General features: G+C 35.7%; 1 protein-coding gene across 1 annotated transcript in view; it reads right to left on the bottom strand.

Annotated features, from left to right (window-relative positions):
- Positions 1–316: 316 nt before the first annotated feature.
- LOC122803162 (hemopexin-like) overlaps positions 317–22,132 on the bottom strand; it is a 226,259-nt gene continuing 204,443 nt past the window's right edge. The window contains exon 10 of the mRNA XM_044072779.1: positions 317–960. Within this exon, the coding sequence (XP_043928714.1) occupies positions 734–960 (227 nt within the window). The 3' untranslated portion in view covers positions 317–733. The remainder of the gene's footprint in view (positions 961–22,132) is intronic.

Genomic DNA, 22,132 nt, shown 5'->3' with positions numbered 1-22,132 from the left:
TTTTCATATTGTTTTTGTGTCTGTGTGGAGTTTCACTGGTTACTCCATTTTCTTCCCAAACCATGTTGTCTGTCTTGCTACAGTAAACTGTCCATATATATATAGTGACTGTATTTACCCTTGCCCTTAGGTCCTGGGTCATGAATCAAAACTTACCTGCCATACCCAGTCTTGGAAGTAACCCTGCATTGCATGTTCCCTGCTCAACTCTTTTTAACAATTATATACATATATCTCTCATTCAGTATTCACAGATTACACAATAAAGATACCTGTCACTCCAATGAAGTAATTAAGCACAGGATTACTCTAGCTCTTTAGTTAACAGCTTTATTATATAAACTTTTTTAATGACAGATTAGGTCTCTGGTGAACATATAACATAAGACTTGCACAGTGTCTCAGTGACGGTTTGAGATAACAGATGATAAATTCAGCACTCGGTATATAGCTTATGTTTAAGTTAAAGTATTATTTGTCTTTCATTGTTTTGGACTGTCAAAGTCTCCAAACTCTAACCACTTCTGTAAAATGAAGTCAGCAGGCAGAAAATGGGGCTACACCATTTACATTGAAACACTGCAACAAATGAGTGAACATTACATGTATGGAAAAATGCATAGTTTCAGATTAAAGATTACATTGTACTGCAAATCTAAGAGAATAATTCATGTTCTGGAACTTCTGATCATGGCAGTTCCACCAAAGATTGGTTTTCAACTATAAATCTATCTCAGTTGTTGCATGCCATGAAGTCCTTAGCAATGCTATGTGGTGTTGATGCTTCAGATGCAGTGGACAGGACATTGGTATCTTGGTAGTGGTAGTAGTTTCCAGCCTCAAACAAAAATACTCCCTTTGCGGTACACATAGCACCATCAATGTGAGCATGAGGAATGGACGTTTCTTCACTCAGTGTCTTCTGCTCCAGTTGGAGATCTAAACTCCTCATCTTGTTACCTGGAACAAAACATTTATTATTTAGTTTGTTTGGACAGACAGACTGCATAGTAAATATTGTTTTTTGTATATTTTACAATTAGTGGTTGGGATACAAAAGCTGCATCATATCAGTTACCAGGAAAGAAAGTTTGAATCAGAGCATAATGCAGTTTAAAAATATGAGAAAAGTAATTAAATTGTTCCTTGAGAACTCTTCTTGTTAACAAAGGAGAATAACAAAACCAGCAAAACTGGATCCAGACCAATGGTAAACAAAGTCATGGTAAAAAGTAATCAACAAGAATAAATAAAAATACCGGACTTAGAAAAGTTACTAAAACGTTGATAACCACAAAGCTTTTGAGTACTAAACCCTTCTTTAGTGTGAAAATAGACATTATAAAACCAGTTCATTAAGTAATAGCATTTAAAAAGTCACAAGGCATAGACCTCCCATCACAATATGCAACTAATTAACTAATATAATTAAATGCAAATACAATAAAAACCTCAAGAGTAATATATAAATTCATAGATAGTTGTTCTACAGTTATCTAAGCATATTTGCTTTAACTTTAAAATTGGTTTTATGCTGACACCGGCATTAATGCCAGGTTCATGATCAGCATTTAAACAGACAATCCATTTGTATTCCTTAACCTCTAACTTACTGTTAATGACACCACCCCTTGCACTTTTATAAACAACCTCAATTGCCCTAAACATAAAATCATGATATAAACCTGCTTCCATTATATGTTTAGCAAGATAATTTGTACTGACATTTCTCCTTATATCGGAGTGATGTTCTATAATATTATCTTTTATCTTCTGCTGCGTTTTACTACAAAAATTTCATGCATGCAATGCATGTAGCCAAATATATAATGTAGGAGGTGCTGCAGGTAGCAAAGCATTTAAAGCAAAAATGCTTATTAGTTCTAGGGTGACAAAACTTAGTCTTTATCAAAATGCATTTACAGCATGAACAATTATTATAGGGGAAGGTGCCAGATTTGTTACTAATCTTTCTCTTGTTAATATTTCCAGAAATCCACAAAAGAAGCAAAAGCCCAAGTGGAATGGGCCCTAACCCTGTTTGGAGGTAGCTTGTTATGGTGAGAATAGCAACAAGAAATACCATGATACAGCCATCTAGAAACAGTCTGCTTTGACACTGATTATGCTTTTCTTTTACCATCACAGGAGACAAACAGCTGATCTGCTTTCTTGAAAGACTGAGTTTTGTCTAGGCAGAATCTAAGCTGCCTGTGGACATCCAGAATATGAATAATTATTTTTTTTGTTTTGGGTTTCTGGTAAAAAGACAAGGAGACTAAAGGTCTGGCTGAATGTAAACTCTGAAATGACTTTAGGCATAAAAGATGGACTATTTCTTTAATTAAACCTATTCTTGTGGAAAATGAGATAAGGCTGACACCATAAGAGCATGAAACTCGTACTTTTCTAGCAGAAGTCAGAGCAATGAGAAACACAATCTTCCATGTTATGAGCCTCATATCAGCCTGATGAACCATTCAAATGGAAAAAAGAGTAAGCTTCCCAAGCACAAATTTCAGATCCAAAGGAATAGCGACCGTTTTCTAGGTTGATGGATATGGAAAACTCCTCCGAAAAACTGCTTGACTTGGAATAGAAATGGGGGGAGCATCCAAGCATAACCAATCAGAAATGACTGACAGAGGAATCTTGAAAGAAGAGAAAGAAACATCTACTTGAGCTGTTCCCCATTGCTGGATCATTTCTTAGAAGACTCCCAGGTGCACTTTCCAGTTGTGAGGATCTGCTCAGGTCCTGCTTAGCTTGTCTGCTACAGTGTTTTGCTCTGATAAAATGTTTGAAGCCTGAAGAGTCAAACTGAACTGAGTTGTAACCTCCAAGACTATCACAGCAAGTCTGCAAAGAGGGTAAGATTTGGTGTCTTCATTTATTTAGTCATCAGTGTGGTACTGTCTGTATAAACTTACAGAGGGTCTAGAGACCAGAGATGATTTAAGGTTTTCAAAACATTTATAACTACCATCATCCCTTTGATGTTTGTACACTTTTGACCATCCGGTTTGTTCCACATACCTTGCACACTCCCCTCCCCCCTATGTGCACAGCTATCCACACCAGCTCTGAAGCATATGTTGTGACCAGATGAAGAGGAAGTAGAAAGGAAAATAGGAGAACTGAATTCTGAAATAATTTTTCTACCCTCCCTAGAACCTTCCTCTTTACAAATACCAGAAATGGGATCTAAGAAGATAAAGGGTATAGTCCTGAAGTCTAGACTGACTTGAAGTATCATTGAATTTTTCTCATGCAATGTTTGGCCAAAAGGATTATAAGACATATAGAAGACATGTACCTCAGAATCCTGAGCAATTCCCTGGCAGAAATCTAATTTTAATTTAAACAAACACAGGAAAAACTGTTGGAACCTCTCTCTTCATTGTCTGGAGAAAGGAAAACTCTTCCTAAAACCATTCTGTGAGAAGGGATGAGAGATTTCTGTAGGTTTACTTGAAAACATAGATTGATTAGAAGATTTGGAACAATTGCTAATGACTCTTAACAAATGAAAAAAAACAGTCTGCAAATATAAGACAATCATCCAAACATGGAAAAAGGTGATTGCCTTGAAGTTTTCAAGTAGCAATTACTGGAACCTGATACCTTGTAAATGCCCTTAGAAAATTAGATAGCTCAAAGAGTAAGACAAGAGAAATGGTAATGTAATCCAGATACAGAAAATCTTAAGAAACATCTGAAATGTTTGCCAATAGGAAAGTGAAGAAAGGCATCTTTTAAGTCTAGCTTTACCAGAAAAGCTAGTAAAGGGAATAAGAGGCAACAGGCTCTAAAGGGATAACATTTTGAACTTTAGGACCTTGACAAAATGATTGAGAAAGAAGAAATATAGCACAGGTTTCCACAGGTCTCTGAGTCTCTTCTTTCTTTGGCACCCCAAAAAAATTTCCATCTAGTAGGCAGACAGTGTTTTATTGACACCCTGATATAACAATTGGTCTGGAACTGGGGAAACAGGGATATTTGGTTTCTGGGAAAGGAAACATCCCCTTGAAAGGATGAAGGGATTGTCATTGCCAAATGTACATGTCATGAGTGACTTTCAGAAACCATCAGTTTTAAACAATCCTGTGTCACAAAAGAATGTGTAGACTCAGAGAGAGGAAGAAATTGCCAAAGTGGGTGTGGGGGAAGTTGAAGAGGTAAATAATCATTCTTACTCTTTAGACTGGTCTTGACTTTGAGAGGCTTTCCCTTTCTTACTGGACTTAATTTTGGGATGCTTTCTCTTTTTTTATTGGAGCCTCCTTGCCATTGATTTTTAAAATCCTGTTTGTTGGCACCTTACTACTTGAATTGCTTTTTTGAAAAAAAGGTAGCAAGGTGGAAGGAATTTTTTTGTTTGAGGGGAAAAAGGAAAGTTGGAAGATTTGGGTCACCCCTTCAATCAACTTTTACCTCTCATGAAATGTCTTAAGCACCTCATCTGCAGAAGAGCCAAACAAAACTCCCTTGTCATGCAGAATTTAAAATTTCAGTTTTGACATCTTTAGGAAGATTTTGTGACTATAACCAAGCAAAGCTCTCATGACTGATCCAGAAGCAGTACCATGGAGACAGTATCAGCAGCACCAGATGCAGTGTCAGTGGTGCAGCAGGTAGCACAGGTGTGTGGGTTCTATTCCCATTGCAGCTGATGGGATTTCTGACACTGTAGTTCAGCATTATGGGGAAGCTGCACTCCTGAATGTGTTGTCCTTCAGATGAGATGAGAGAGGTAAACGGGGGTCCTATCTGCTTGAGTTGGTGGTAGCTCAGGTGGATGTAAAATATCCCATGAAACATACAGAAAAAAGTAGGGCTTTATCTTATATACACATTCTTACATTTCTTACAAATATTCTCCATAAATACAACATATTCAATATTTGCATCTTCAAAAATATAATTTTCATCTTACCCTCCCTATCCCTTTTCCCACATCCATTTCTTTTATTTTTCTCACCATATTCCAACTAACTCACATTTGATTATACAACAATTTGTTATATCTCATGTTCCAAGTAATCCAAATTATATGAAAAAAAATCCAATATGTATGTACTAATGCTAAAAATGCAATAGGAATTTTAATCCCAAATTTCCTTCCTCCTCCTTACTATACACCACTCCCCTTTTAACAAAATTTAATCTAAATCCCCGTATAAAACTGAATATAACCTGCAACAATTCTTTCCCCGTCTCTGCTGATATAAGAAAAATTGCCCCATGACCCAGTTTTCCATATGTATATATATGCATTTAAAACACTTTCTTGAAATAAAATAGCTCAGAATTTTTCCACATATTAACTGTTTTTACAATTTGAGAAAAAAAATCTTCCCTCTGTTCTTTGGTTAACCTATATTCTCCAAATTAACAACTTGATTTCAGTCATAAAAAATAATACTTGCAATTTTCAGTTTTTCTCTACATCTTTTGCGTTTTTCTTTATTCATCTTTAAACTTTCTTTACTCACTCACCACCCTGTTTCTGTTATACTTTCCTTTATCCATTCTTTCAAATTTTCAACAATCACCAAACCGTCCACATAAGACATACACACAGGAATATATATTACTGATTTTAAACTTATTTTCACTTCATTTTTTTACCTCTCTATTACTGCATTCATAAATAAAGCAAAAATAATGCTGCTAAGTGGGCATCCCTGCAATAAACCTCTACTAATATTTATTCCCCCACTAAAATATTTATTCTCACACATGATTTTTCATACACAGAATCAATTCATCTTATAAGCCTCCCACAGTAACCATAACATCTCACATACCTCTCAATGCCTTAGAGCAAGAAATCTGGACAAAGCCATAAATAATCGGGGGACAAAGGCCCAAAAATAGGCACAGTTTTTAAATCTTGCTCTAATAAACTTAGAAAGCTGATAGAATAACAGGTTTTAAATTAATGTGGATTTTCTGAAGGGTATGAAGTCTGAAACTTAAGTGTCTACTATTATTTTTTTACTTCAATCCTCAGTTATTGGCCAGAAAACCAAACTTTTATGAGGAACAGACCAAAAATATGAGATAAAAAAATCTGGACATTTGCGAAAATCTGTACAGTTGAGAGGTATGAGTCATCTCAAAATCTGTAACATACATTTAGGATTAATCACATCATATACTTTCTCTGTCACATACAGCTATTCTTCTATTTGCAATTCCTTTTTTAATATAAACTCCTATTAGATGTGACCAAAGCCAATAGTTCTGCAGGCATATCCTGCTATAGCAACACTATTGCCAAACATTGGAACAGCCTTCCCCCCAACATCTCAGCCATAACGTCTATTGCTTTCTTCAAAAAGGCCTTCAAATCCCATCTACAGCAATCATGTCTTTGTAATTGTGACAACCCTGATTAATCTTTTATACTTCCAACTGTTCTATTACCAATTCCTTCTTACCTAGCACTTTACTACTCCCACTAATGTACATCTTTCCCTTCTCTCTCTCCTACTCTTATTAACCCCTCATCCCACCTTCTTATGCCAACTTGTATTACATCCTTAGACTTAAAATTCACCTACTTCAGTCTTGGCTCTGTACTTGTGACAACCCTCATTAATCTTTTATACTACCTATTGCTACCCCCATTAACCCTTTCCCTTCTCTCAACTTTCATTAACCCCTTAGCCCACCTTTTATGTCAACTTGCATTACACCCTTAGCTTTGAGATCCTGTGAATCTGCACAGTATACTAACTATGTGTCTATTCACAATTTAGAAAATATATAAATCAGAAATTAAATAAGTCCTGTAAATGTATCTAGCTTTTATGCTGTTAAATACTATCATACTACTGTGAACTGTTGCTGTGTATATCAAAGTGTTTTGCCTAATGGTTAAGGTGTTTGTCTTACAAAGACAAGGTACAGGGTTTGAGTCTCATAAGGGATAATTGGCTAGGCTTAAAATGGCTCGCAAGGGCAGTTAGCCTAGTACTAATCTATGTCTATGTCTATGTCTTTTATGTAATCAAAACTGTCAGATGTAAAAGTTATATACTGTATTAGGAACTTTTCTTCCCAGGCCTCCGGTGAAAAAGGACCCGTGTCCAGTCGGACTTTCCAAGTGAACAAACGTAAAATAAATAAATAATAAATAATTATTTAATACTTTTCTAAAATTATTATCATTTTCTCACTCTCTTCCCAGGGTCTATATTCACTTTTTGAAAGGGCTGTTCATCTAATGCCCTTTCATTGACACTTATTCACCAAAATACCAAGACTCCGAACAGCTCCATAAGCAAATTTTTTTCCCAGGGGAAAAAATCACTTGGCCATTGTCTAGAATTTGATCTTTCCTCCATGTAGTGCAATCTTGGAGCTGGTATAATTAAATAGGGGGGGGGTGTCTGTTGGTTTGTTTTGTTTATTGTTGGCCCAGTGATTTTTTCCCCTGGAAATAAAATTGCTTTTTTGGCCGTTCGAAGTTTTGGTATTTTGGTGGATATGTGTCGATGTAAGGGTGTTCAATGAACAGCTCTTTCGACATTGTAATATAGGCCCTCTTCCCACTATCCAATATATCCCATCTCCAGTCACCTGTCCTACAATCTCATTAACTCTTTTCTGCATTATTCTCATAAAACATATATAATCCACATTATTCAAAGTTAATAGCCTCTGATTTCTCTTCTCAACTTTCTCTACTTTCTTATATATCAACCTTACAATCCCCTTACATGTTTTTTTACTTTTTATTCCTGTTTAAGTCCAGTTATTCATAACTGTTACCATCATCTTCTTCTTTTCTTTTTCCATTTCCTTATAATATTAATATCCCCATCAGGTCTGGGAGATGTTATTTTTTATCTCCTGTAATATACCCTTATATTTCTTCATCATTATCTTCTTATCTATATTTTTATTTAAAGAATCAATAATTTTCTTAACCTTCAATAATATGTCTATATCTATATTATATTCCTTATACAAATTCTTAACATATATCTCCATTTCCCTCCTTATAACCCTTATGTTTTGACACTATTCTCTTTTCTGATTATTAAAATAAGTCATTCTTTCTTCATCAAATTTAATCATTTTCCATAGAAAGGGAGACACCTCTTCACTTCTTCCTTTTAGTAGATATTTTTGTTTAAATATCATTAAATGTATCTCTTTTATTTTATTTCACTATTTCTCATTTCTTATTATTTATTCTTCCCTTCCATTTATCATTGTCTCACATTCACTTACCAATTTCTCATATTCTTGCTTTTTTAAAACAAAATATTTTTCTAACTTTGTATATTCTTTTTTATACTTTTCCTTATAACTCACTGCCAATTATCTAAATCTTCATAAAAGTCTAACATAGTAAAATGATCTCCCCACAGCTTGTCCATTTCCTTCTTCAACCATTGTGTTTCACAGCTTTCCCATATAGTCTATTTATTCCCTTTCCATTCTTTTATTATTTCATCTGCACTAGTTATGGTTGATTTTATAGCACAAAGATCTGAAAAAATCAGTTTTTGTTACTTGAACAAAACTCTCATGCAATTCTTCTGATAGAATAACATAATCTATATCAATCTTATAATTTCCTCTCATATATGTACAATCTCTTTTTTTTCTAACTGAAGTAGTCTATCCTTAATAATTTTTCTACAACTTACAATGTCTTTGTTAAATTTTCCTACCATCTTCCTCAAATTAAATTAAATTAAATTCCCCAACCATAATTATACTCATACTTATGGCTACATATTTTCCCATTTCCTTGAACAAAGCATTCCTTCTTCGCAATCTGTGTATACACAGATAAACAAAAATAAAACCAAGCAACACTTCAAATGAAGCAAAAAACAAGAAAAGAAAAGAAAAATCCAAACTTATACATGGAAACACTGGTTTAATAGGACACAGCACAAAATCCCAATGACTAAGCGCTTTCACCATAACAATGGCTTCATCAGAGTACTGTTGGGTAGTACAAACAATATTTAAATAACATAAAATTCAATTACCCAGCCAATCAACATTCAATGACATCATCACAGCACATTTGAATTTAAACAGATGACAAACTGTAGTACAAAGTATTATCTACTCAAAGTCTAAAATATATATGTAAAAAATACTTTTTACTAAAAGATGTTAAAAAGTTAAACCTATACTTATATTAAACTCAAACACAGATATTGAAAATGTATAAGACCTTTTTATGTACAAAAAAATGTGAAACACATTCATATCCTAGTTGCTTTAGTCTTAAGCATTTATTTATTTATTTATTGACATTTGTTAACTGGGTTTGTCCAACTGGGCTTGTGGCCCATTTTCAGTGGAGACCCGAGGAGAAAAGCTCCAGTAGTACATTTTAAACAAGTATAATTTTAAACAATATTGATATAATAGCAGTTATAGCAAAAAGATTCACATATGTTGGGTTACATGCATAAAGTTAAAGTTGCATTAAAAAGAAGCTAAGTAACAATTTTACATTGATATAGTTCAATTGGTCAACAATAAATTTTTTTTGTTTGTATAAAATTATGCAAATGCATAGTAGACACATTGGAGAGAGAGGTGTAATGAGGTACCAAGTATGGTCCTTTAAAGGGTACATAAAGGGAAGGAAGACTAGGTAGGGTCATGACAAGGCCAGGTTCTGGAATTGAGAAAATAAGCTTTTAGTTCATTTTTAAAGTGTGAGGTGTGAGAGATTGAACATAAGTCAAGGGGGAGTTTGTTCCAAGCATGGGCAAGGGAGTGTTTGTAGAGTAGTTTGCCTACTGACCTTTTTGGGTGGTAGATATCAAGTAATTGTTGGTTAGAAGTACGGAAGGTCCGGGATGGGATGTAGATGGAGACTAAGGAAGATAGAGATGGACAGAAGGAGGGTTTATAAAGAATAAAGTGTAGCATATGAAATTGATAAGATAGTCCCAGAAAATACAATAAGGCAGAGAACTCCACGTAGAGCTGGTCAAAACTTTTATTCAATAAAACCAAAGATAAAATCTTCCATAAGCACTTTCAGGCTACCTGCCCTTCATCAGATAACAGAAAACATCACAGATACCATATTTAAAATATATGACAACCAATCAGCTTTCAGTATTTTACCCTCCTTTTCTTGAGGATGGGTTTTAAAGGTACAACAGCATTTATACCTGGTGGCTTATCTGCCCCTAATCTTACAATCCATCTAGTCTCAGCACATTCCATATCATTAAACAAATTGCCACCCCTGACATTAGGAGTAATCACCTGTATTGTCATGAATAAAAATGTATGATCCATATTCATTCTTACATGTTGTGCCAATGCATTATGTTCATTGCAATGTTTTATATCTGACAGATGCTGAAATATCCTTGTCTTGAACATATTATTGGTTTTTCTCACATAATATACTTCACATTTCTGACAGACTGCTATATATACTAAATTGTGTGTCCTACAGTCAGCATAACCTCTAAATATATACTCTTTGTCTGTCCTTGAATGCACAAATGTCTGCTTCTGTAAAATATACTGGCATGCTTTACAGTGATAGCACGGATATGTGCCCTTCTTGTTAATACTAGGGACACCTTTTAAACAGTTTTTAGGTTCTTTACAAAGTATATCTTTCAAACTCCTATTTTTTCTAAATGCAAAATTAGGTGTAAAATCTAAAATCTCTTTCAGTTTAGGATCAGTGTGCAGTACCTGCCAATGATGTTTAATAATCTCACATATATTACCCACATCGCTGCTATAAGTAAGCACCATATTAATTCTTTCTTTGCAGACAGATGGATTTTTCTGTTTATCAATTATATCTCCAGTCTCTTTATATAACCAGGGTTTAGCTGTACTGTTACGTTTAATCTTACTATGTTTAATTAGCGGTTCTATCCTATCATGTTTATATCCCCTCTGTATCAAGTTATTTTGAAAATTATCCACTTCTTCCTGGAATTTACTATCCTCACTGCGGAGTCTTGAAACCCTACAAACCTGTCCCTTGACAATATTGTCAAAGGTATGACGTGGGTGCATACTATCATAAGTAAGCAGGCTATTACGCCAGCAAGTTTTTCTGTACAGCGATGTCACTACATCACATCCATCCCTTTTAGTTAATCTTACATCCAAAAAATCTAATGAAACTTCAGAATAGTTAACTGAAAATCTAAAATATTCAGAACTCCCTTCTAAATACATTATAAAGGCCTTTAATTCCTGTTCCGGGCCATCCCATAAAAAGAAAATATCGTCCACAAAACATACATAGAAACGTAAATTGTTGGACCATGCATGTGTAACCTCAAATATGGTACTGTCCTCCCAATATGCCAACACCAAGTTGGCATATGAGTTAGCACAAGGTGTTCCCATGGCAACACCCTGCTGTTGTCTAAAATACATCCCCTGACACATAAATACATTGTATTCCAACACAATGTTCAACAATTTACAAATTCTTTGAATAGTGTCAGTGTTATAATGAGTTTTGTTCCTCAATATACTCTCAATCGCTTTTATTCCATAAGCATTATCAATCACTGTAAAACGATTATTTACATCCAATGTAACAAACATACACTTCTTCTCATTCATCACCGTCAAATGCTCAGACAAAGACCCAATGAATTGTGCTGTACCTCTCAATATTCTCAGGTAGAGATTCAATACAGGTTTCAGAACACATTCAGCCCAAATTGATATATGTTCAGTGACCCACCCCCTACCCGATACAATGGGTCTAAGTGGTGGGTCCACAGCACTCTTATGTATTTTTGGGAGTGTTTTAAATTCAGGTACAGTCGGATGTTGAATCAACAAAAAATCCCTCAATTCTTTATCTGCCAATCCTACAAAATGCAGATTGCTGATATTATTTTGCACCTTATCTATCAAATTCTTAATCATAACTGGAGAAACCTTAATAAATGTTTGTTCATCATCCAACAACATTTTCAATTTTGTACTGTAAAACTGTTTATTCATGACAACTACTGCGCCCCCCCTTGTCCGCTGGTTTTATAACGATATTCTCATTATTTATCAAATCATTAAGTGCCATCCTTTGTGCTCTAGATAAATTGTAAAATGTTTTATTTCGATCATTCTTAAAATACTCTTCTATGTCATGTTCATACATCTTAACAAACACTGACATGGCAGGACAAAAAAATGGCATATACTCACTAGGCTGTCTAAACTTAATATTAGTTTCAGACATATTATTCCCTTTAAATATTTGCTTTAACATCACATTCCTAGCGAAATTAAAAACATCTAAAACAACTTGACTGTGCTTGGATAAAGCATCTGGTACAAATGTTAGACCTTTGTTCAGTACTTGCATTTGTACATCACTAAGTTCATAAGCAGATATATTATACACAATGTTAACATCACCCACAGTCATCCCAAGACTCTCCATCTCTTCTGTCCGTTGTACTGCGACACACTCCATTTGCGTGCATTCTTCTTGTGGACAGGAGCCGGTAGCATAGGAAAAGTTTTACTGAAGATTGTGGATGTAGTTTTGGGTTTGGCTCCCAAGACTGCAAACACTTCCCCTTTGTCAACTGCTGAGCGTATCTGCTCCTGCTGGCTGACCTCCATGTTGGAGTGTACTGACGTCACCCTCTCACCATGGGTGGAAGCAGCTGGAGGGCTGGAAATGGAAATAAAGGATTGCTCAGCTCCAGAAGTGGTTTTAACATTACCGGCAAGTTCTTCTTCCATCTGCTGATCAGGTGCCGGTTCTCTTGTAGGCACAGCCTCTTTCCTACGAGCAGTCCCAGATCTTACTCTTGGCCAAATGAAAATATTATTTAGAGCAAAGTCCCTAATGTCCCGCTCTAATTTCTTAATTTTGATCTGTTGCAGCTTGTTGTCATATGAAGCTGCTGAAAAGAACACATTACTCAATCTCTCAAAGTGATACTCCACAGTAAAACATCGTTCAATGTCTAGCTGCATGTCTCACACTTCTTTTGTTCTTCTGGTTGGAAGTAATCTAATAACAACTGTATATAAGATAAACTAGTCTGTAAATTGATTTCTTGCCATCTTGCTAGGAGATCCGGATACACATCACCCTCTGTAGGCATATACAATACTTGCATTCCTCTAGGAATCACATTAAATTTCAGGCAGGCTTCCAAATGAAACCTTTGCCACTGCAAACGTTTCAGTCTCATGATGTTATTATGAAATTTCAAGAGCAACTCTTGAAATTCAAGCTCACCCATAGCTGTCGACTCCTGTTCAGGATTGGTGTTAGCCATTCGTTGTATATCCATATGCAATAATGGATTAACATTATGAAATAGGCTTCTCCCAGCACCTTCATTAGTCATTCGGTCCAAGTTACTTCGCGGATGGTAAGCCAACTCCAAGTTTCCATTATTAAGCTCAGACGTGTGCAAATAAGCAATATGAAAACTACAAGTAACAAACAAAAGTCTATTTGTACCAAAGTTGCTCTGCCTAACACAAGCACAGTCCCAGAAAATACAATAAGGCAGAGAACTCCACGTAGAGCCGGTCAAAACTTTTATTCAATAAAACCAAAGATAAAATCTTCCATAAGCACTTTCAGGCTACTTGCCCTTCATCAGATAACAAAAAACATCACAGATACCATATTTAAAATACATGACAACCAATCAGCTTTCAGTATTTTACCCTCCTTTTCTTGAGGATGGATTTTAAAGGTACAACAGCATTTATACCTGGTGGCTTATCTGCCCCTAATCTTACAATCCATCTAGTCTCAGCACATTCCGTATCATTAAACAAATTGCCACCCCTGACATTAGGAGTAATCACCTATATTGCAGGATGTTTACTGTAATTCTTTTGTTGAACATGCTTTAATGAATGAAGCTCTGCGTTGTGATGTACTTATGAAGGACAACATTATGGTGTATAACAACACCTCATTGACTTTAACTAATTTTCATTACAGTTTATTGAGCAAGGGTACTACCTTTGTGCCTGAATTTTCCTTGGACATTGCTGATGTGTTGAGTAGTTTAAAATTGTACATTAGACAGCTTGATTTAAAGTTGTTTTTTAAGGGGAATATTTTAATTAAAGAAAAAGTTTTGATGCACAGGCGCAGTTTGTTCATTGCACCTCAGAATGTGGATTTGTCAGTGTTTGAAAGGCTATGTGAGATTGAATTAAGAAGAATTTTGAATAGTGACAACAGTAGAAAAGTACATGACAATTTGTCTACTGAGGAAAGGAAGGCACTTTTGAGTTTGGCTAAAAAACATGAATTGCGGTTGTTGAAACCAGACAAAGGTGGAGGCATGGTCATTATGTTTCAATATGACTATGTCTTCAGGATGTGTGAAATATTAAATGATCAACTAACCTATACTAGGGTTAGTATCAATGAGGTTAATAGGGCTTATTCAAAGATAGATTTATTCTTGTTAGACGCATTGTTTCAAGGCACCTTGGACGAGGATGAATAAAATTATCAATTTTTTTCCACACCCGGTTATACTGGCTATGTTCGGTATACCCAAGACATAAGTCTATTTCTAACCCTCCCTTTAGGCCTATTGTGGCAGCCAGAGGGTCCAAACCTGAGCCATTGGCAGCCTTTTTTGATTCATGTACTAAAACAGTGTTGGGTGAATTTGGGCACATTTTAAGAGACTCTTGGCATTGCTTGGAAGGACTTAGGGGTGTGGACTCATCAGTGTCATTTTCTTTCCTCACTATTGATGTGATCAGTCTTTTTACTACAATACCCCACAAAAAGGCTTTGGACTTCTTTAGGGAAGGTCTATTAAATAGTAAAACCTGTAACAGGACTAAAATCAATTTATTGGTTGATTTAATGGAAATTGTCCTAAGGAACAATTTCTTGCTCTTCAAAGGGGAAATTTACCAACAAACAGTGGGAGTAGCTATGGGAGCAAAATGTGCTCCGGTTTTTGCCAACTTAGTACTCCTGTTTTGGGAAGAAAGATTTGTCTTCACCTCTAGGTTTGTGTCCAAAATTCTGCTATATAACAGATTTTTGGACGATATTCTCATTCTATGGAAGGGAAATGAACAAGAAGCCAATGAGTTCCTTGAGTCTGTCAACAGTACCACTACTTTTTTCAGGTTTACTCACTCCTGGCATCCAAGTGAAATTAATTACTTGGACATTAATCTTAAATTTGATGGTACAATTTTGGAAAGTAGTATCCACGGGAAGAAAACATTTTCCAATTCAATACTCCATTATAGCAGCTGTCACCATTACCATCAGAAGAAGGGTATCATCAAGGGGCAGATGGTTAGGTTGTCCAGGTTGGTGAGTAACCCTGACATATTCAAACAAGAGCTGTTCCAATTTATGGGTATGTTCCTAGATAGGGATTATCCCTTAAAACTAATTTTGAGGATTAAGCATGAAATTTTGAAGAAAAGGAACACCCTTTACCAACCTATTCTTGGTGCAGGGCTTCCTGTGAAGCCTCTTCAAGATTCAGTTGATGTTTCTGCTGTAATGGTTTTTACATTGCTCAGGACATTGTTTCAGTGTTCAACAACGCATGGTATTTGGGTCTCACAGGCACACGTAAGGAGATCTTAGGACCTAAACCAAGGATAGTGTATAGTTGAGGGAGGAATGTAAAAGATATTATGGAAAATCCCTCCAGAAAATTCTTGATTTCTAGAATGTACAAATGTGGAGCATGTAGGGCATGTAAGTACATCAACGATGGCCCTTATGTATCTGTCACTGGGTACAATCATACATTAGCTTGCCCGGGTAGGTGTTGTTGCAACACTGATATGTTAGTGTATGTGGCAACCTGCATCAGTTGCACAAATTTTTACGTTGGTAAAACTGTATGTAAACTGAGGTAGAGAATAGCTGAACATGTCAGGGCCATCAGAATTAAAGATGCCCACAATGCATTGTATAGGCATAGTTTAAACTGTGCCAATTTCAAAAAATTATTTTTTTTGTTATAGACAGGGTGAAATGCAATGAAAGAGGGGGTGATTTAAAGCTCAAGGTGGAAAATTTGGAGACTATGTGGCAACTTAGATTAAACGCCACTCATCCACTGGGACTTAATGACAGTATTGCCATTCTCCCTGTGCTTAAGACTAAAGCAACTAGGATATGAATGTTTTTCACATTTTTTGTGCATAAAATGGTTTTATACATTTTCAAGATCTGTGTTTGAGTTTAATGTAAGTATTATTTAACTTTTAACATCTTTTAGTAAAAAGTATTTTTTTACATATTATATATTTTAGACTTTGAGTAGATAATGTTTTGTACTACAGTTTGTCATCTGTTTGTTTAAATTCAGATGTGCTGTGATGATGTCATTGAATGTTGATTGGCTGGGTAATTGAATTTTATGTCATTTAAATGTTGTCTGTACTACCCAATAGTACTCTGATGAAGCCATTGTTATGGTGAAAGCACTTAGTCGTTGGGATTCTGTACTGTGTCCTATTAAACCGGTGTTTCCACGTATAAGTTTGAATTTTTATTTTATACACAGATAAACCAACAGTTCTCCAAACATCCACCCCTTCCTTATATCACAAATCACACATATCTCGGGTTTTACAACAATGAATTCAAATACTTACATTTGTGGCTGCCTTATCACAAACACAATTCCAGAACATATATCATTACCAAAATGCCACTTCATTTTTCCACTCAGTATAGTTTCTAATTGCCCTTTTTTCTTTATATAATCTAATATCTAACAAACACATAATATCATGTTTTTGCTTCTTACACCAAACTGCTACCCATAATCTTCTTCTATCATTAATTATACTATTAACATTCAAAGAGATTACTGTTAGATCATCCTTTCCCCTTTTTTGCAGTTTGGTTTTTCATTTGTTTAATTTTTCTTTTCTTAACTCTTTTTCCTATCATCGTTTATCTGCATCTTCTTCTTGCTCTGTACCTGTATCTTTTTGACTTAAGCTCTCAAACAAATTAACGTTTTCATCATCATCCTCTATTTTTTTCTAACTAAACTCTTCATCATTGGTTCCCACTTTTTCACTTAAAAAAAATCATAATTTTTTCTTGCCCTTCAATATTTTTTATCAGCATCCAACCAAAATGCCCTAAATCATTAAAGTTTTGACATTTCATTAAACATTCTTTCTTTCCATGCCCTGGCTCCCCACATTGAAAACATCTTCTTTTTGGAGATTCATTAATTAGGTGCTCCCCAGAACCAATATGAAAACATGTTTTAGGTTACCCAACATATCTCAAAATCCCCCTTTCTCATTAATTATTACAAAACTTGGTAAATGTTCAACAATCCCATCCTTGACAGCCAGATCAACCATAACATCTCAGCCCCATTGCATAACATCCTATCATAACATTTTTGAATTTTATAAACAGTTTTACATTGCTGTTCAAAAAAAAGTCTTATTTCAGTTTCATCATTATCAGCTGTTTGAAATTGTAAGTGTATTTTTCTCCTAAACATTCTTTCATTTTCCCTAACCACATATTCATTCAATGGAATATAAAAAGCTTTTGTTTCAAACATAGTTACAATTTTTTCTGCTATATCAAAATTTTCAAAAGTCACCTCGGAAAACGATTTGGCCCTAATATGAATAAATGTTCTGATTTCTTCAGGTTTCATTCTCAAAGTTGAAATAGCATTGTGCCAAACAAAGTATCCATCAATAGTCTCTTCCCTTTTTGATTCAATTCTCACTATCGGTTTAACTTTTTTAACTTCCTGCTCAACCTGCTTGTTATTTATACCTTGCTCTGTTATTACAGCATAAGTCCTATCAGTTCTCTCCTACAAAAGATTCCATTACAGTACCTTTTTCAGTATTCTGTCTCTCCTTCTCGCCAACAACTGTCTGTGATCTGTTCAGATATATATCATCCAGCACATCAACTTCCTCATTTAGAATCTCTTATGTCATGTCTGGCCATGATGCAGAAATTTCATCCGATAGTTCTAACCCATTAAACATTTTAAATAAAATATCTTCCAAACCAGCATTTTGAATCTTTGTGATTTCTATATGCGGTAATCCACTATCTGTACAATTTGTATCCAAAATGTTCTACTCCTTCTCCTGCTCACACTCCGAAATATCATCAGCATCACTTGACACACTCACTAGGAGTACGCTTCACAGAATGCTCCTCAGTCTCCTCCATTGTACTTCCTTCTGGTGACAGCCTTCTGGCAGATTGACAGGGAAAAGAATAAGGGACGTTCCCCAGTGCTCTGGCCAAATTTCCCCAGTACTATAAGTACCACCTCTGGTCTCCCCTGAAAAGGGACCACTAACCTAGTGGGACTAACATGGTTAATAAAGGATAAAGAATACTCTTTAAGGCATGTTTAATTACTTGAGAAGCAGATATAAAAGAGGCATTCAATAAATGTTTCGTCCGGAAGATGGAAGGTTAACAGAAATTTGTTCCTCTTGTCAAAAGACAGACGTAAAAAAGTTAATATGTGAGCCTGACAGTTTAAAATTCTAAATGTTAATGTTGCAAAAGAATAAAATTATGAATGGTAAAGTGGTAAAAAAATAAGCTTTCTTCCTGGATTTGTCAAGTTTTCCCATCCTTCTCATGGGATTGTCATGGAGCTAGCATTAGTAACCTGTCTAGAAAAACAGTTTTGGATAAGGAAATCACTTCAGGGTTTGCTTTAAGGTTAGAAAACAAGTATTTATGAGTCTGAGGTACCCTGTAAAATGTATCACATTTCCTAGGTGTAAGAGGTTGGCTGTCAGATAAAGTACACAATGTCAGGAAATCATTCTCTAAAGGCGATACAATAGAAGAAGCAGCTACAGACTGAGGAATATCCCACTGTAACAAATCATAATACATTTGCTGGAAAATAGGAATTTCATTATCATCCACTGGAAAAAAACTCTTATTTAAGATAAAGTTTCAGGAAAAAGAAAGTTCTTTTGGAGGGAAGTCTGAAGCAACACTTTTCCATAGACTCAGAATCTTCAGGTTGTGAAGAACCTCCTGAAGCACAACATTTTCCCTACAGTTCCAGCTCTTCTATCTGAACATCTGAGTGAGAAAAAGAAGGAACTCTTTCTTTTCTGAAGAGCAAGTAGATAAAGAAGTTAATTCCATAGCAAATCCCAGAAAAGCTCCCCTATCCATTTAAAAAGTAACATGAGAAAACATTTTTTTAACCTTTGTTTTCACTTCCTAGGAAACTCTCTAGAGAAGGACTGACCAAAAGCAGGCTCACTATCTCAGTGTTGTGTTCCTTTTCTGGACTATGAGGCAGACCTTCATCTGCCTGTTCTCATGAGACTGACAAGAGTGGTTCTCCTTTGCTTACAGACAGCAACCCTCCAGCAACAGAGGATGTGCAGACCATCTAGTCCTTAATGGCTGTAGGTGCTACACCAGAGGGACTAGGGGAGAAAAATGAGCAGTCTGAGAAACCAAATCCAGTTACAGAAAAGTCACCCATCAGAGGCTAAGGCAAAACCAGAGATGGCCTGACAACTTTCTTCTTCTTATGGATGGGGGGAGGTACTACAAAGGAGACCAGTAACTGCTATATGGGGTCAGCTGCAAAAGAAGCCTCAAAGACGCTCAGTGATACCTATAAGAGTCAGTAAACACAGTGCCAGATAAAAAGATGGTTTTGGGGTAAAAAACATCTTGACAGTTTCAGAAAGCTTCGATTCCTGCTCCTAATGCATAATTCTACACAATATTAGAAAAAGTTCCAATAAACAGATTTAAGAAAAATATGTTTCTACAAGAACATGGTAATAAAATCCACTGGTACAGAATAATAGGCCAAACAAGTGTCCTCAGCATGAATAATATTAGCTTCAGAGAGAAAACACTAGCTTTTTACTCAGAATAATAAAGTACTGGAAGGATTTTCCCTGAAGGGGGCTTGGCTGCCGAGCCTTGAAGGAATACTAGCTGACAGTCAGTTCCATAAAGCCCCTAGAAGGAGCTCACTTTGGTGGGAAGAAGGCTTTGAAGCTTTAGGCACTCTATCTGCTTTTGTATAGAGCTTTGCTCAGGCTTTTGGCAACTAGGTCATGTGGACAGTGCCCTTTAGCTATGATAAGTGGCCTGGTTGGTCATATCCTTGGCAGGATATAATGAGAATAACTTAGACTTCTGTAACAGTGATCTAGTGTTGAACATCTTATACACACACACACACACACACACATATATATATATATATATATATATATATATATATATATATATATATATATATACATACATACACACACACATACATACATACACATATATCTTACAGACTCAGATTGACTGGATACAAGAAACTGTAGATTATCAGTGTTGCTGTTTATGACCTTGACAACAGCATATGCCACAAACTGATAGTGGTAGGACTGAGTGCTCAAAGGTTCCCTGGGTAAGTGGTGGGATGTGCAACCCATTTGCCGAAGCACCATGATATCTGGTTTCCAAGCTTCATGTACATACTAGCAGAGTAGCTAAGGTTGCATATGTTAAGCAGGAGATTAATGATGCAATATTTTGTGCTGCCTGGGAGACAACTTTGGTGACACAGTGGTGGAATCGGTAGCATTGCCACTTCTCAACTCCACGGATAGTGGGGTTACTGTAGGAATCACCTGCAACTTGTGAGAGAAAGGAGACAACCTGGCATATTATTGGGGCTCATGGAACAGGTATATTTGCTTTTAGGAAGCATGGTAAGCATCTGTCTGGAAGAAATTTGAGGGAGGTGAGAAAGTGGGGGAAACACAGGGGTGAAAAAAATATATTTCTGTGGGTATATTAGCAATGTCTTCAGGGTCAGAGTAGGTAGTACCATTTGAGATCAGCTCACTGCAACACACAGCATTATTTCTGAGTTTTCTAACATAGATAAAATGACCTAATGATTATCCATAGAGCAGGTAGCAATATTTAATTTGGAACTGGCCTTGCAATTTTTGACAGCATGTCTGAGTACTTTGTAGATCAGTTTGATATCCTTTTGTGGCAGGAGGATTTGAATGTTGTTCATTCTGCAATTATACAATAAGGGCTTAGTTTTGTATTTTATTTATTTTTATTATTTTATTTTTTATTTTAAATTTGTTTACTGGGAAAGTCCAACTGGACACATGTCCTTTTTCAGCGGAGGACCACGGAGAAAAGCTCCATATAGTACATAAAAGTTAAAGAAATACTTTAAAGTATAAAATACAAACAAACAATTATACAGATTTATGAGAACATATTATATCACAGGGTTACATCAATGAGAGTATAGCATAGTATAGGGAATTAATACAAATATTAAATAGTTTTTTACAACATCATTAGTTAGAAATCCACAGATTGGGTTTTCTGAGTGCAAGGTACTGCCAGGTTGCTAGAAGTCAGGGATCCTATGTGTATGTATAGAGCATCAGAGTCCATATAGAGGAGGTAAATTACCTTAGCTGAGACAGCCAATTTAATATGGAGCAGTGCATGGACATAGCCACTTGTTGGACAAGTGAGCTTTTAGTATTTTTTAAACTGAGTTAAGGCTGTATTAGATGCTATGTTTAGAGGTAGTGCATTCCAGATCCTTAGAATGTAGTTGGAATAGAGGGCCTCTCTAGCATGATTGTTGGCTATGGTTATTTGCATACAGGGTTTGTTGCTAGACTGTAAGGCTCTCTTGCTGGAGTATGGTTGTAGGAGGTTTTGAAGGATAGGTGTATTCTCGGGTTGATAGAAGATTTTCTGGGCCACGGTTAGTTGGTTAAAGAGTAAGAGATGGGTGAATTCTAACCAGTTGAGTTGTTTGAGGGAAGAACAGTGATGAGTCCTAAAGGCTGAGTTTGCTGCATACCTGGCAATTTTGTTATAACAGGAGTCTAGTTTAGCTAATTTGTTTTTTGTTAGGTTAGTTAGAATAGGTGATGCATAAAGTAGAGCTGAAATCAGATGGGTTTGAGCTATAGCAACTTGTGTGTTTTTTGTAAGAAACTGCTTGTTCCTATACAGTGTGTCAAGTTTGCTGTGTACTTTTTTATGGTATGTGATATGTGGATGCTAAATCTCATGTTACAATCTATTTCTACTCCCAGTAATTTGGTGTGAGGT

The sequence above is a fragment of the Protopterus annectens genome, chromosome 5.part1, assembly GCF_019279795.1.
Source record: "Protopterus annectens isolate FY-2018-M chromosome 5.part1, PAN1.0, whole genome shotgun sequence".
NCBI lineage: Eukaryota > Metazoa > Chordata > Ceratodontiformes > Protopteridae > Protopterus > Protopterus annectens.
This window is presented reverse-complemented; position numbering and strand designations above follow the sequence as displayed.